Genomic DNA, 15,648 nt, shown 5'->3' on the forward strand with positions numbered 1-15,648 from the left:
AGGCTAGCACCCTACCACACAGCCTGTAGAACCCCTGCCCCACGAGTCATCGGTTGTCTAACCAATATTCATTTCCCTTGGCCCCTAGAAGCAAAACAAGATCATGTTTCATTTGGAACGTGTCCACATGGAAAAGATTACCTTCCTCTCAGATAAATTAGTCGTGGAATAGCTTAAATTCTGACCCATGGCAAGTTGGCTAAAATAACCAGTGAGCCATCTTGGAAGGTTCTTTTTTTGTTTTTGTTTTTCAGTTATGGGGCTTGAACTCCGGGCCTGGGCGCTGTCCCTTAGCTCTTCAGCTCAAGGCGAGCGCTCTACCACTTGAGCCACAGCGCCACTTCCGGTGGTTTATTGGAGAGAAGAGTCTCATGGACTTTTCCTTGCCCGGGCTGGCTTTGAACTGTGATCCTCAGATCTCAGCTTCCTGAGTAGCTAGGATGACAGGCGTGAGCCACCGGCGCCCGGCTTTTTAATAATTATGTATTCACGGAAGCCATCATATGCAACTGAAATACATTATCCCAACCCGGCTCCTAGCTCTACAGCCCTCCCAGCCCTTGAGATTTCTGGGAGATGCACCTTTGACCCATCTCTCCAAATAGAACTCACAGCCGTCTGGTACCACACTCCCTCCCCATGTGTCCTTCTCTTCCTTTCCAGTAACACCCCCGTCCCCCCCCCCCGCCCCAGACTCACTCACCGAATCTGCAGTGGTTGATCTTGGTATAGATCAGGCCCATGGGGATATTCCAGCCAGCATTCCTGTTGACGCCCGTGTGGCAAGACTTCTTGCCTTGTAAATTGTCCCAGGTGATGCTGGGATCAGACTTCTTCACCACAGCCACGCTCAAATATCCTACGAGACAGACCGCCACCACCAAAGAGGTGTGTCACTACCTCTTAAGCCTTCACTGTGTCTACTAGAAGGGGCTGGGAAGGTGGCTCCGTGGTAGAGTGCTTGCCTCGCATGCATGAGGCCCTGGGTTCGATTCCTCAGCACCACATACACAGAAAAAGCCAGAGGTGGCACTGTGGCTCAAGGGGTACAGCACTACCTTGAGCTGAAGAGATGAGGGACAGCGCCTAGGCCCAATGGACCGATAAAAAAAAAAAAGTCCACTAGAACAGCTAGTATAACACTAACATTTTATCAAGTAATATGTTTGGGGGTAGGGTATCAAGAGACCAAATAATCAGGAATAATCGGATTTGTTGGGTTTTTCTTTTCTGATAAGGAGAGCATAGTTTTATGCCAAAATAAATATGGAGCAAGTGGAAAATGTAAAAATCAAACCATCAGAAAATTTTCAGCAGCAAACACATCCTGGTCTTGCATGATGAAAAATAGAACAACCCAAGATTTTATTTCTAACGAAGGAATCAACTAAGAATGGCTCTTTCTAGATACACTAAAGATCTTGTCTCCTAGAGAGAGAGAGAGAGGACTAAGGAAGGCTGGGAGGTAGTCCTACCTTATAAAACTAAATGAGAAATCCAGTTTTCCACCCATTGCCGAAGCCTGGTGACTCCCTTTCAACATGCATTTGCATTCCAAGACTTACTTGATCTATCCCATTGCCTTGCCTACTGATAATTTGATTTTTCAACTTACTGTTCTCCCCCCTTCTCCCCACTCCCAACCTCCCCCCAAAATGGGATTATACCTTTTAATGCCTGAAGTTTCCAATTTCTACTCACCTTCCTCTGGTGGACTTTCACAATTTGGGTTTTCTAGAGGAAAAGAAAAGTAAGAAAATGGTAAATGCTCACGTAGAGATGGGGAAACCACACCTTTCTCACGCAGCAACCAAGAATAGGACTCATACAACCATGCATGTTAGCTGTGTAACCCTAGCTGCTCAGAAAACTGAGATCTGAGGATTCCGGTTCAAAGCCAGCCCGGGCAGGAAAGTCTATGAGACTCTTCTCTCCAATGAACCACCATCCCCAGACACATACAAACACACGCAAAGCAGAGTTGTGGCTTAAGTGGTAGAGAGCTAAAACCTTAAGCCCAAAAACTCAGAGACAGAGCCCAGACCCTGAGTTCAAGCCTCAGAACCAACAGTAAGTTAAGAAGCTGGGAAGGTGGCTCAGTGGTAGAGTGCTTGCCTTGCATGCACGAGGCCCTGGGTTCGGTTCCTCAGCACCACAGAAGCAGAAAAGAAGCTGAAGTGGCGCTGTGGCTCAAGTGGTAGAGCGCTCGCCCTGAGCTGAAGAGCTGAGGGACAGCGCCCAGGCCCAGAGTTCAGAATTCGTGACAAATCCACACTGTCTGGACCACACAAGTTCATTTCATTTGCTGCCCTGGACAACTGAGGCACAACATGTAGATCCTAAGTTTCCTGCCCTGTCTGTCCTGAGCCTGCTAGGGGTGCTGGTTCAGTATCCCAGTTTATCCCCCCAATGAGGCAAGAGAAAAAGCTTTGGATTCTGGAAATCAGAAGACCTGCCCGCCCCGGGTCCCTGGCAGCCGGATCACTGTTGTCATGTTAGCAGGGATGTCCTGGTCGTAATACTTCCATTCCCCCAGCAGGACATCGGCCAACCTTTTAGCTGTGGTGATTTCAGCTGAGGAAACCTACACCGTGAGTGGTTAGGAGACACTCAAACCAGGCACCCTGGCATGAATCAGCTTGTGATCTTGTTGTTTTTCTTTCCATCTCTTCTCTCCGGTGGAAAACATAAAGAGGGTCTTGGGAAATCCACGGTGATTCGTAAAGTGCCCCCAACCCAAGTGGCGTCCCCTCTCCACTCACTGTAGTTCTCGGCCAGGACAGGCACCAGACCGCACTGGCCTGCAATGTACACGTATCCTCCGTCCGTGCTCATGGCGTCCGCCTCTCCATTCTGCAAAGACCCGGCAAATTACACTTCTGGTGTGTGTGTGTGTGTGTGTGTGAGAGAGAGAGAGAGAGAGAGAGAGAGAGAGAGAGAGAGAGACCTGCCCTAGAGCAACTGTTTCCTTCCATCTCTCCCATTTCTCTGGGTCCTATTTCACAGTACATGAAGGGGGTTCCCACTTCTACCAGAACTGTAACCCCCATCTTCAGGAACCGCTCTAGTCACCGCAGGTTCCGTTGAGTCCCTGTCCATAGTGACCCAGCGGTGGTTCACATTAGCCACTCTTCTGATGTTGATCTTAGGGTTCGGACGCAACATCTGGCAGCCCTTTCCGACACGAAAGACTCAAATGCTGATGTTAGCGTCGGAAGGTGTAACTCTTTTAAAAATGCTTCCAGCCGGGCGCTGATGGCTCACGCCCGTCATCCTAGCTACTCAGGAGGCTGAGATCGGAGGATCACGGTTCAAAGCCAGCCCTGGTACCCCAAGTCTGTGAGACTCTTAGCTCCAGTTAACTACCCCCTTCCAAAAAGAAACAAAAGCTGTGGTTCAAGTGGTAGAGCGCTCGCGCTGAGCTGAAGAGCTCAAGGACAGCGCCCAGGCCCAGAGTTCAGGCCCCACCCATGCTCCTCACGACATTCCACACCCCCAGTCTCCACCCCGCCTAGGATGTAGCTCCGATTGCTGTTGGATGAGGAATCCGAGTCTTTGATGTGTTATCCTGCACATCGTGAGGTCCCGGATGGTACTACCCAAAGCACGGGGGTCAGGGAGGGAGGGCAGGGGTGACGTACCACAATCTTGGCGATACAGTCCTCGGGGGTCTCTGCCGACTCGCATTCTATCACCCCTCCGCTGTTGACGCTCCACTGGTCACACTTGAGCCTCTCGTGGTGGCTGAGGGCACACCACTTCACGCTCTTGCACTCCTCCTGAGCCTCAGCCGGGCCTGGGACACGAGAGAAAGAACCTTCGCCGGGAGCCAGTGGCTCACGCCTTGTCATCCTAGCTACTCAGGAGGCTGAGATCTGAGGATCACAGTTCAAAGCCAGCCCGGGGCCAGGAAAGTCCATGAGATTCTGATGTCCAACGAACCACCAGCAAACCGGAGGTGGCGCTGTGGCTCAAGTGGTAGAGCGCTCGCCTTGAGCTGAAGAGCTGAGGGACAGCACCCAGGCCCAGAGTTCAAGCCCCACGACCAACCAAAAAAAAAAAAGAACCTTCGTGTAAATGCCAGGATTTTCCAGCGAGACATAAAGCAGTCTTGTTCAAGGAATTCATCACCTTAGAAAGCAAACTCCTAATTCTTTTTTGGTTTTTTGGGTTTTTTTTAGTCATTTGTGGGTCTTGAGCTCAGGGCCTGTGTGGGTGCTGTCCCCAAGCTGCTTTTGCTCCATAGTGCCACTTCTGGTTTCTGCCTGGGGATGGCATTGTACGAGGCCTGGGTTCGATTCCCAGCACAGTAAATACAAGTCTTTGGTGACGTGCGGGCCAATCGAGTGGGGCTAATTCCACGTAGCATGGAGGCTGCTTCTGGGGCTAGCAGGCAGGGCAGGGCATAAAACAAGCAGGGGTGTCACCTGTTCCTAGGCTGCTGCTCAGGTGAGCTTCTATTCCCTGCCCCTCTCCCCCCCAGGACTTACATATGCCTTCCCGTTGGTTCCGAAGGGTGGTGATGTATTGATGACCCAGGTACAGCTTGTAGTCCATCCCCGGGGGAACCCGTAAGAAGCCCACAGCAGAGTCCTTGAACATGAGGTTCTTCCCGTGGGGAGAACTGAAGAGGTCGAAGTCCTTTGATTTGCCTTTGCTGAAATGTTCCTGCCCAGAGCAAAGCAGGGGTGGGGTGGGGGGGAACCGTGAGCACCAGGAGGCAGGGCCCAGGGAGAGGAGGAAAGCTCTAGAAAGCAAGATGGACATCCCCTTCCCCACAGAGAGCCCCCGAGATGCTTTTTCGGGTGAGGTGGAGGGGGTTCAATGGAAGAGAATAGAATAACGCCACGAGGAGACATCACTGAGCCCGAAGCCAAAGGGTCCTGGGTGGTGGGGTGCTCTTGTGGGGAGACGGGCCCATCTCGGGGCACCCAGAAAGCGGTGGCGGGAATACCTGGGCCTTGTTGAGGATCTCCCAGATCAGGTCCTCCTTGCTGTCCACGCTCCGGGCCACCACGGCGTGGGAAGGCACCCGGGCCAGGTGGCACTGCTCGTACTCGTCCACCGGCCTCCGGGTGTTGTCCGGACACAGCAGCTCATACTGGTCCCTGTCGGCCTTCTCGGGCAGGACCTCTGGGGGGGGAGGCAGAGCACAGGCCGGCTGGCCCCAGGCAGAGCCCCCCACGCGCGTGCACACCAGCTCCCTTCCCCTTCCTCCCCCCCATCTGGCCATCTGGAGGGTGACACAAGGCCTGGTGGTGTTCCCAGAGGGCCAGGGAACTTTCTAGAAAAAGTCTCTGCCTGCAGTCATTCTCTTTCTGGGGAGGGGGGAAAAATCTAGTTCCTTCCAGATATTTCTAGAAAAGGTCTTTTGCAGAACATTTGTCTGCAGTCAGATGAACGCATGAGGACTCCCCCCATGCATCACCCCCCCCCGCCGCCCCATGACTCACTCACACTCTGCCCTCCCCCCCCCAGCCTAGCACAGTGAGGAAAGGCAGAAGGATGGAAGAGGCCCGGGAATCCATATCGGAACCCCTAAAGGACCCACCCACCCCCAGACAGACAGAAAAACCTAAGCGACGGCCAAGAAGAAACGGTGCCCCGCTCTTGTCTGACCACCGGGCAGGAAAACCCAAACAAAACAATGCTCACGATGTAGAGCACACCCACCCACCAGAACCTTCCCCGGGGACTTACCAAATATGGTGGCGTGCTTGATAAAGGCCACATCTCCACCACCGTCCCTCAGACACCTGCGCGGGCGGGAGGAGCACATGAGGAGGCCTCCGCCTCCTGCGTCTGGAGGCCCATAGATCATTCTACCCAGAGTCTGGAGGTACAGCCTCATGGGGGGCTAACTTGTAGGGGACCACTGAGTGGAGGGGAGATGAGCTCACACACAGGCAACAAGAAGACACTGAAGATGCTTCAGTGCATTACAAGTTCTTTTTTGGTGTGTGTGTGTGTGTGTGTTGTGTGTATGTGTTTGTGCATGCACGTACCAGTGCACTGTTACTTGAACTCAGAGCCTGGGCGCTGTCCCTCAGCTCTTCAGCTCAAGGCTAGCGCTCTACCACTTGGGCCCCAGCCTTTTCTGCTTATGTGGCGCTAAGGAATCAAACCCAGGGCCTCATGCCTGCAAGGCAAGCAATTCTACCACTGAGCCACCTTCCCAGCCCCACGTGGCGGGGAGTCTTGTACTCACTTGAAGGCACCGACGTAGCCAAAGTATGGGTTCTGGGAAGAGCAGCCACACCCTGGGCAGAGCTGACACAGTTTGGGGAAGGCAGCCGCGTCTGCGCAGGGGACACAGCTACCCGAGAAGAAATTGGCCACTGCTGCTCAAGGCAAAGAAATGGACAAAGAAAGCGTGAAGTAGGGGCTTGATCCAGTGACAGCCGAGTGCCATCTCCCAGCCAACCCCCTCCCCCCAAAACGTTCCAACCCTGGTCCCTCCACCGGCCTGCGTTTCCCACCAGTGGATGCTTGCCTCTGGCTGGCTGGTGACCCTCATGAGTCTGGGACCGCCACTGGGAGACCCGACCACCATTTCGGCAGGGAGAACCTCTTGGAGAGGTTGCAGTACATGCTCATGGCCAGCAGATGGCAGCCAGAGGAGAGTAGCGCTGCCCAGCTCACCTTTCTCCAGGGGCTTCCGGGGCTCGGGTAAATCACAGTAGAGCCAGCCGATGGGAATGTTCCACCCGGCAGACCTGCCCAGCCCCGTGTGGCAGGACTTCTTGCCCTGGAGCTGGTTCATCTGGAAGTCAGTGCCTTTCTTCACCACGGCCACCGCGTAGTAGTCAGTTTGAGGCTCTGCCACGGGGAAGGGGGGAATGAGTGGAACCGGAAGCCCGTGGAAACATCATGGGCACGGCCAGCTGGAGGCACCAGTGATCGCCGGTGCTTTGGCAACCCTGGCCCCTGGGGCATGTGTACCCGATGGCTGCCAACCCAAGGCCTGCAGGAAACGAGGTGGTAGATTCGTATTCCCTGTGATACTACTTCCTGTCTCCTGTCCCTCTCCCCAGGGACGATCGGAGTAGGTTGACGCTCTGTCTGTCTGTCTCTCTCTGTGTCTGTCTCCCTCCCTCCCTCCTGGGGTTCCCAAGTATCTCCAGGGATCCCGGACATATCCGTGAACCATACCAGATACACCGGCCCCTTAACCAGCCCGTAGCCCAGAGAGGCCTTGATTTGTGCTAATCAGATGTCCAGCAGGGCCTTTCCTGCCCCCCCTCTCCCCGCCCCATTCCTCCTAATCACACCCACGCAGAACTCACTCTCTGCTGATCCGTAGAACTCCACCACAACAGGCTTCAGGTTGTTGGGAGCCAGGCCCGCTTCGTAGACCAAACCACCATCTACCGTGGCGGCATCCGCTTCCTTCCCCTAGAAGAACAAGGCAGAACGTCGAGGGAGCCTGGCTCTCAGGGAAGGCTCAGCTCCGGCAGATGAGTTGGGACTGACTTGGTGGGGACGGAAGAAGGCCACCCTTTTGTCCCGGTACAGAGAAATCGATGGAATCTATTCTCTCCTGGTGAAGCTTCTGTGTGGATTGGCTCTTGATGATCACCAAGAACTTGACCTGTTAGGCTCTCCTCATCCCACAGATAGTGACCCGAGCTTGAACTCAGGTCCAGGGCAAGCTTTCTCTTAGCTTTTTTTTCACCCAAGTCTGGTGTCCTACCTCTTGAGCCACACCAGCTCTTTGGTGGGTTCATTGGAAAAGTCCCTTGGCCTTTCCTTCCCCAGGCTGGGCTTTGAACCACGATCCTCACCTCCCAGCCTCCTGAGTAGCTGGGATGACAGGCGTGAGCCCCCACCGGTGGCCGAGCTCCCACCCGCTGTCTTTTTTTTTTTTTTTTTAGTCGCAGTCGGCTTACCGAGATGGCCTTGATGCAGTCATGGCTGGAGGCTTTCTTCACGCAGGCGAGCTGGGGGCCGTCCGCCGGGAGGACGGTTTTCATGATGTCACGGAACGCGGCACACTTGCTGCCCTCATGGTCGGACACAGCGCACCACCGGACCGTCTTCTCCGGGGTGGCGAGGCCCAGCCCTAGGAGAAAGCAGGCACAAGGCCTCAGGGCTCCACTTCCCGCGCCCAGGCAGAGACAGTGCCACCCTCCTGTCCTTGCGTGGCTCAGATCTTTCCCCTCTCCTTCCTAACGATCCTGTTGTGCCCAGAGAGATGTGGGCAAGCCGGGCACCAGTGGCCCACGCCTGTCATCCTAGCTACTCAGGCGGCTGAGACCTGAGGATCGCGGTTCAAAGCCAGCCCAGGCAGGAAAGTCCGTGAGACTCTTACCTCCAGCGAACCACTAGAAAACTGGAAGTGGCGCTGTGGCTCAAGCGGTAGAGCTGCTAGCTTTGAGCTGACGAGCCGAGGGACAGCGCCCAGGCCCAGAGTTCAAGCCCCACGACTGACAAAAGAGAGAGAGCGGGAGAGAGCACAAAGTCTTTCCAACCAAGGTGACCCTGCTTGTTCACGTCCAAGCCGGGCACACACATACCGCTCTCTTAGGCTCACGATCCGCCAGCGAGGGCACAAAAATCAAGATGGCAGTTCCTTAGGGAGGCTCAAGAATTTGCCTGCGACACTCGCCAGCCATTATTCATCCCCCTTTGGAGACAAATAACCTAGAAGCTCCAGCCGTCCACCCATTCTTCCCTCTGTTTGCACCCAGCTCTTGCCGCGGCCCTGACAGTCCTTCAGAGAGGCCACGCGCATAGCCACTGAACTGCAGCAGCTCCTATGACCCAAGCTTGGGTGCCACCATCTTCCTCCCGGCCTCCGGCTGCCCAGGTGGCATTCACGTGCCCAACCTGGGACGGGCCACCCAGGCAGGCCCAAAGCTCCATGGGTAAAGTCAGCCCTTCTCTGAGATGGAGAGAGAGAGAGACAGTTGAGAACTGATAACCCCGTGCCCCTCCCCTCTCCATTCCACCTCAGTCAATGGAAACAAGGCCACCGAGGGCCAAGAGCCCCGCCCCTCCCATCCTCAGCCCCGCCCGCCCGCCCGCCTGCCTGGGCCCTGCATCTGTGAGCAAAGCAGCAGTCCAGCTCCCAGGGCACCCCGGAAGTTGGGATGGTGGGGGTCAGGCGAGGAGCAGGTTCAGATCCTGAGGCAGGAAGAGCACGTGGGGATAAACTTGGGGTTACCTGTGTTCTCGCTTTACCTTTTTTTTGTTGCATTTTGTTTCTATTTTTGGTAGCAAAAGGGGTTGAAATTCAGGGTTCCACCCTTGCTGGGCAGGTGTTCTACCGCTTGAACCATGCCTCCAGCCCCTTTTGATAGTGGTTATTTGAGTTTTTTGTTTTAAAGCCTGGCCCAATTTGATTTATTTTTGTTTTGGTCGGTCGTGGGGCTTGAACTCAGGGCCTGGGTGCTGTCCCTTGGCTCTTCAGCTCAAGGCCAGCGCTCTACCACTTGAGCCACAGCGCCACTTCCGGCTTTCTGAGGGGTTCATTGGAGATCAGAGTCTCATGGACTTTCCTTGCCCGGGCTGGCTTTGAACCGCGATCCTCAGATCTCAGCCTGTCCCGAGTTGCTAGGTATGAGTACAGCTATGAGCCACTGGCGCCCAGCTGCCAACAGGACCTTCATCCTCCTATTTCACGCTTCCCAGAACAGCTGGGACAGGCAGATGCACGCCACCGGCCAGTTTAGAACTCGCTCTTTAGTGTAGCTCACAGCCATGAAGAGCATCACAGAGGCTGGAGCAGGGGCACATTGGAGACCAGCAAAGCCCACAGACGGTGGGGGGGGGCAGGCAGGAGAGGAGGAGAGAGCTGGAAGGGTGGGTGCTATCCATCCCCGGGCCCACAACCACTCACCTAGGATAGCACTGGCCAGCAGGGCGCCCACCGCGAGCCTCATCCTCCCAGCCTGGCAAGGAGCCGTAAGCACAGACCCACGGGCTTCTGCGCCGTGCCTGTGCGGCCCGCACCCCTTTATCCCCGGCCCAGGCCGGCCAGGGGGGGAGCAACCTTTGACCTCTCATGTTTGTGCAGCCCGATTACCCAATCACCCCTTTTGTCCATCCCTCCCCACCCCCTGCCTCCTTCACCCCAACGATCGGTTTCCAGCTCATTTCCTGAGCTCCGGGGGTGGAATCCGGCACACAAACACTTCTCCCCCCACCCCACTCCCCGGGAAGGGAACAGAAGGAAAAATCCAGTCTTTGTGCTGGCGGCGCCTTGCGTGCCAGGAATTACAGCAGTGGCTGTGGGAAATAGCCACGAAGTGACCTGTCTTCTCCCAGGACAAAGGGCCGGCACACACATTAGAGCTTGCCTTTTATTTTAATTTCTTTAAGCAGAGGCTTCAACAGGGATCCTAGGACACACACCCATCTCTGGTAAAAGGCCACTGATGGCCTAACCCCCCCCCAATCTCTTCACAGCCAGGCTAGGGACGGTTCCCCTCCTCCCCGCCCCCCCCGCCCCTCACCCCGCTAGCTCTGCCAGGAAGCCAGAAGGGCAGGCCCTCGAATTCTAGACAGCTCAGTGCGGAGCGCCCATGGTGACGGCCTAGAATTCCGCCCGATGCCTTTCTGCAGGGACAGGCTAGCTTTGGAGGTGTGCCTGGTTATATGGGGTGCCCAGGTCTCTGTGTGTGTGTGGAAGGGGGATTGTAGAGGTAAGGGGTTGGCATCATGGGGTTCTGTATCTGTGATGGCCCCAGGACATTTGCACGGGGGCAGGGGCTGCCTTAGGTGGTTTAATTCTATGTCTAAGAAACGTCTCAGGTATGGACACAGGCAGACCTGCTCCCTTCTGCCAGGAACACCATGGGTACACTGAGTCAGGGACAGGCATGGGTGTCCGGCCCTGCCTTCGTGGATGGCACTTCCGGTCTGGTTGGCAGAAGGGCTGGTCAGTCTAGGACAGGACGTAGGGCCAGACCACAAAACCTGGAGCTGGCCCAGTTGTGCTCAGCCAGAAGAACACACACACACACACACACACACACACACGGCAGAGGCTTCTGCCCTATGCCACCTGGTTGTGAACCACAATCTGATGATCTTGACCAACAGCCTGACGAGAGGAAGTCAGTTTCGTAGCCAGAGACGCTATAGGAAAATGACAGCTCTGCCGGGCGCCGATGGCTCACGCCTGTCATCCTAGCTACTCAGGAGACTGAGATCTGAGGATTATGGTTCAAAGCCAGCCCGAACAGGAAAATCTGTGAGGCTCTGATCTCCAATAACCCACCAGAAAATCAGAAGTGGTGCTGTGGCTCAAGCGGTAGAGCGCTGGCTTTGAGCTGAAGAGCTGAGGGACAGCGCCCAGGCCCAGCGTTCAAGCCCCATGACAGACAAAAGAAGGAAAATGACAGCTCTTTTTTTATCTGTGATCTTTGGGATTATAGCTTTCTTTAAATCAAAGGTCCTTCCTTCCTTCCTTTTTCCTTCCTTCCTTCCTTCCTTCCTTTTTTCTTTCTTTTGTTTTTTTTTTTTTGGCTAGAGCCAAAAAAAAAAGCTGGAGCTTGAACTCAGGGCCTGGGTACTGTCCTTGAGCCTCTCTGTGCTCAAGGCTAACACTCTACCACTTGAGCCACAGCATCACTTGCAGATTTTTCTGTGTATGTAGTGCTGAGGAATGGAACCCAGGGCTTCATGCATGCTAGACCAGCACACATGTCCCTCTGCTTGAGGGGAAGACTTGGGAGCGGGGGGCTTCCAGTCCCAGACCACCCCAAACATCCTCCAGATCTTCCTAGCACAGACACGGAATGGAATCCTCCTGATCCAGCCCAGAGTTGGCGCCACCCCTTAACCACAGCAGAGCCCGTGTGTACGTGCAGCGGAGAGAAGCGGGGGGCAGGAAGGCAGAGAGCCTCTGAACCAATATTTGCGATTTCCAAATGTGACCCAATTTACATAGGAGCAGAGCAAACAAAGAGCCTGTCTGTCTGCGTGTCCCCTCCCGCCCCATCTCTACCATTTCACCCCCCCCGCAGCGCCCACTGTCCAACATCAGAACCTTCTATGAAAGCCTGGGTCTGTGATCTGAAGAGAGCAGCCTGATACTCTGGCCTGAGGGCCAGTTCCTCTGCGGGCCTGGGGGCTGGAAGCTGGCGGGGTGGGGGGAGGCACGCAGGGAGGGAGGAGGGGGAGAGGATAGAGGGGAAATGGGCAGCCATTTTGATATGTCACATGACCACATGCCCCAGACCCAGCAGGTGCACCTGGGACAGGTTCCGTCACACCCTCCAGCCCAAGGGGCTGGGACAGAGCCCTGGGTTCGATTCCTCAGTAGATACCACATAACACAGCAAAAGCCAGAAGCGGTGCTGCGGTTCAAGTGGTAGAGCGCTAGCCTGGAGCACAAGAAGCTCAGGGACAATACAAAGGCCCTGAGTTCAAGCCCCAGGACTGGCAAGAAATAAATAGCCAGGCGCGCCGGCAGCTCACGCCTGTCATCCTAGCTACTCAGGAGGCTGAGATCTGAGGATCGTTGTTCAAAGCCAACCTGGGCAGGAAAGTCTGTGAGACTCTAATCTCCAAGTAACCCACCAGAAAACCAAAATGGCACTGTGGTTCAAGTGGTAGAGCACCCAGAGTTCAAGCCCCGTAACCAAAACTCAGGAACCATACCCAAATCCTGAGTTCAAGCCCCAGGACACACACACACACACACACACACACACACACGCACACAGAATATAAGAACATTTAGGCAGCTTGCTTAACTTGCAAGAACCCTCCATTCCTAACACTGAAAAAAAATAATTTTACTGAATGATGCTATCTGTCACACCTATCAAAATTAACAATTATTCCCCTAGTCAGTAGAGTAATTTCTCTGTTGGTCTCAAAAAGAAAAAAAAAAAAGATTAGGTACTCCAAGTGGATTCTGGGGGTTGCTCAGTTGGCAGAGGGCTAGCCAGTGAGCAAAACGCATTAGGTACGGAGTTCAAATCCTGGTCTCGGGCCAGAAAGGGCAAGCAACCGAAGGGATTCTGATACAGGTATGCCATTGGTCGCAGCTCTGGGGTAGCCTATAAGAAGGTCCCAGCACGCTTATCACAAGCTAGCTAGCTTATCGGAGAAACGAGACCTTTGCCCTCTGGAATTTCCAGAGCTCTGGAAATTGGCTCACCTGTGTGTTCCTGGTGTGACTTTAACACACCGCCCCTGTCTCTGTTCAGCGGCTGTGTCAAGGACACAGCCTTCACCCGGGGTTTTCTGGAATTACCTCATGCAGTCTGACTTGTCACAGATCGAAGCAGGTGCTCTACCACTCGAGCCACACCCCAGCCCTGGTTTTCCCATTTAATTAATTTATTTTTTGTCATTTGTGGGGCTTGAACTCAGGGCCTGGGCACTGTGTCCCTGGGCTTCTTTTTGCTCAAGGCTAGCACTCTACCACGTGAGCCACAGTGCCACTTCCGGCTTTTTTCTGTATATGTGGTACTGAGGAATCGAACCGGGGGCTTCATGCATGCAAGGCGAGCGCTCTACCGCTGAGCCACCTCCCCAGCCCCCGGACGTATCTCTTCTGTGTTCATATCTGTGTAGCCTCACAGGCTTCTGTCCCGTTATGTGGGTGACTCTCTATTATTTACCGGTCCCCGTGGATGCTCAGATAGTTGCCGGCTTGGCTGGTGGGATCTTTTTCACACCAGGCCCCTGTGGCACTTAGCACAAGCACATGACATGAGGAGGTCCAGAATAAGACATTCGTGCCTAACCTGTATTTTTCCTGTGCCAACTCTATAGACTATTTCTAGAACCTCCCAGTCTAACAAGTCTGACCCCTCCATGCATACCCTGCCCCCCCACCCCGACCAGGGGAGAAAGGTATCTAGAACCATAATCCTGAGCGTGTAATGCGAGAGAGTCACTGAGACTAGAACATGCTAGAACATCCTAGAACACGTGGACTAGAACTCTAGGGTCTGCGCGTATGTGTGCAAGCCTCCATGCAGCTCCGTGTATATATACACATATTACCTTCTCTGTTTCTCTCTCTCCTGCGGCCATCTCCCCCCTTTTCCTCCCCAGCAACCATCATTCATTCATTCACACTCTCTCTTCCGCCTCCCACTATCCACACCGTATCCGGTGGCCATTTTTCTCCCTTCCTGGGGTAGGCAGGTGTGGCCTTCCTTTCCTGTCATCTGCTCGGCCTTTCCTCGGTGGTAGTGAGCAGGAAAGAAGCCCCGAAGCCAGAGGTCTCCATTCATTCTACAAGCCAGGGCCTTGCTAAGAACTCCTGAGCTCACCAGAGCCTCGTTCAGGCAGCCGTCCCTGACCCATCCATCAGCTGGCAGCCAGGGGAGGCCACTAACCCTCCCCCCCAGGCCAGTGGACTCTGCGAAGTCCCCCGTGCACGTGAGTGTGAGGAAAGGCACAAAAGTCCCCAGCCAGAAGCCAGCTCCCGGGCGCCGGCCTTGCCTGGCGTGCTGATTTCCATTGGTTTATTGGAGACAAGAGTCTCACGGACCTTCTTGCCCCAGGCTGGCTTTGAACCGTGCTCCTCAGATCTCAGCCTCCTGAGTAGCTAGGACGACAGGCATGAGCCCCTGGCAGTCGGTTTACTTTCCATCTTTATTTTTTATTTTGTCTGGTACTGGGGCTTGAGCACTGTCCCTTAGCTTTTCCACACAAGGCTGGAGCTCTACCACTCGAGCCATAGCTCCGCTTACGGCTTTCTGGTGGTTCCTAGGAGATGAAGAATCTCAAAGACCTTTCCCACCCAGCCTAGCCTTGACCTGCGATCCTCAGCTCTCAGCCTCCTCCTGAGTAGCGAGGATGACAGAGGCGAGCCATTCTGGCTGGCCACATCATTTTATAGATAAACTGAGTCCAGCCAATGAGCATAACGGAGTAGGCTGCCCACCAGGGCAGGACACCCTACATCCTAGGATGCGTGATTCTGTCTCTTGAGCCGCCCCTTTACCATCCTGTGCTAGATCTTCCCGCCAAGTACCATCCCGCCTCTCTTCCAGCTTCTGCTTCTCTTCCAGCTTTATCTCACAATTCCATTGCTCATTACCCTCCCGTGGAGAGAAGCCAGGTCCCCAGGTCTTCAGATGGGGGCCCCCTGAGACAGATACCTGCTTAAAGGGGGCAGAGTGCAGAGCTCCCAGGGGCCAAACCAAATAGAACACTGATCTCCCCGCGTTCCTCACGGCGCGCTGTTGTTTAATGTCCCCACCTCTGTGGAAAGAAGAGCTCAAAGTCTGCCCGCTTCCTCAGCTGTCCAAACTGGACCTCTGACCTGCCCAGACTTGAGATGCGCAAACAGCATGGGCCGTTGGGTTTCTACGGCACAATGATCTGACCCTTCTCATTAGCTTGGAATAATTACCCGCAGAGAGATCTTTGGAGTAAATAATCCAATTTCTCTGCACACACACACACACACACACACACACACACATTTCCTTCTTAGTTGTTTTTTTGTGATGTTAGACTCACAACCAGGTGTGGCACTTAACATATCACTTCCAAAAAAAAAAAAAACCCAAAACGGGTGGATCTTGGAAAAGGGAAAAGTTTAGAAAGATTAATTGAGGGCTGGGAAGGTGGCTCAGTGGTAGAGCACTTGCCTTGCATGAATGAGACCCTGGGTTCGATTCCTCAGCACCACATAAGCAAAAAGAAAAAAGCCGGAAGTGGCGCTGTGGC

The 15,648-nt window shown here is 54.4% G+C and overlaps 1 protein-coding gene across 1 annotated transcript in view; it reads right to left on the reverse strand.

Annotated features, from left to right (window-relative positions):
• Nucleotides 1–9,916, reverse strand: part of LOC105994491 (serotransferrin-like) — a 13,762-nt gene extending 3,846 nt beyond the window's left edge. The window contains exons 1-12 of the mRNA XM_013028032.1: nt 9,842–9,916; nt 7,890–8,062; nt 7,287–7,395; nt 6,643–6,819; nt 6,209–6,341; nt 5,701–5,756; nt 4,955–5,133; nt 4,491–4,668; nt 3,642–3,796; nt 2,763–2,853; nt 1,702–1,734; nt 704–859 (exon numbers count right to left, since the gene is read on the reverse strand). Coding sequence (XP_012883486.1) covers nt 704–859; nt 1,702–1,734; nt 2,763–2,853; nt 3,642–3,796; nt 4,491–4,668; nt 4,955–5,133; nt 5,701–5,756; nt 6,209–6,341; nt 6,643–6,819; nt 7,287–7,395; nt 7,890–8,062; nt 9,842–9,884 — 1,483 coding nt within the window. The 5' untranslated portion in view covers nt 9,885–9,916. The remainder of the gene's footprint in view (nt 1–703; nt 860–1,701; nt 1,735–2,762; nt 2,854–3,641; nt 3,797–4,490; nt 4,669–4,954; nt 5,134–5,700; nt 5,757–6,208; nt 6,342–6,642; nt 6,820–7,286; nt 7,396–7,889; nt 8,063–9,841) is intronic.
• Between the last annotated feature and the right edge of the window lie 5,732 nt (nt 9,917–15,648).

Source organism: Dipodomys ordii, unplaced genomic scaffold (assembly GCF_000151885.1).
Source record: "Dipodomys ordii isolate 6190 unplaced genomic scaffold, Dord_2.0 Scaffold107, whole genome shotgun sequence".
Classification (NCBI taxonomy): Eukaryota; Metazoa; Chordata; class Mammalia; order Rodentia; family Heteromyidae; genus Dipodomys; species Dipodomys ordii.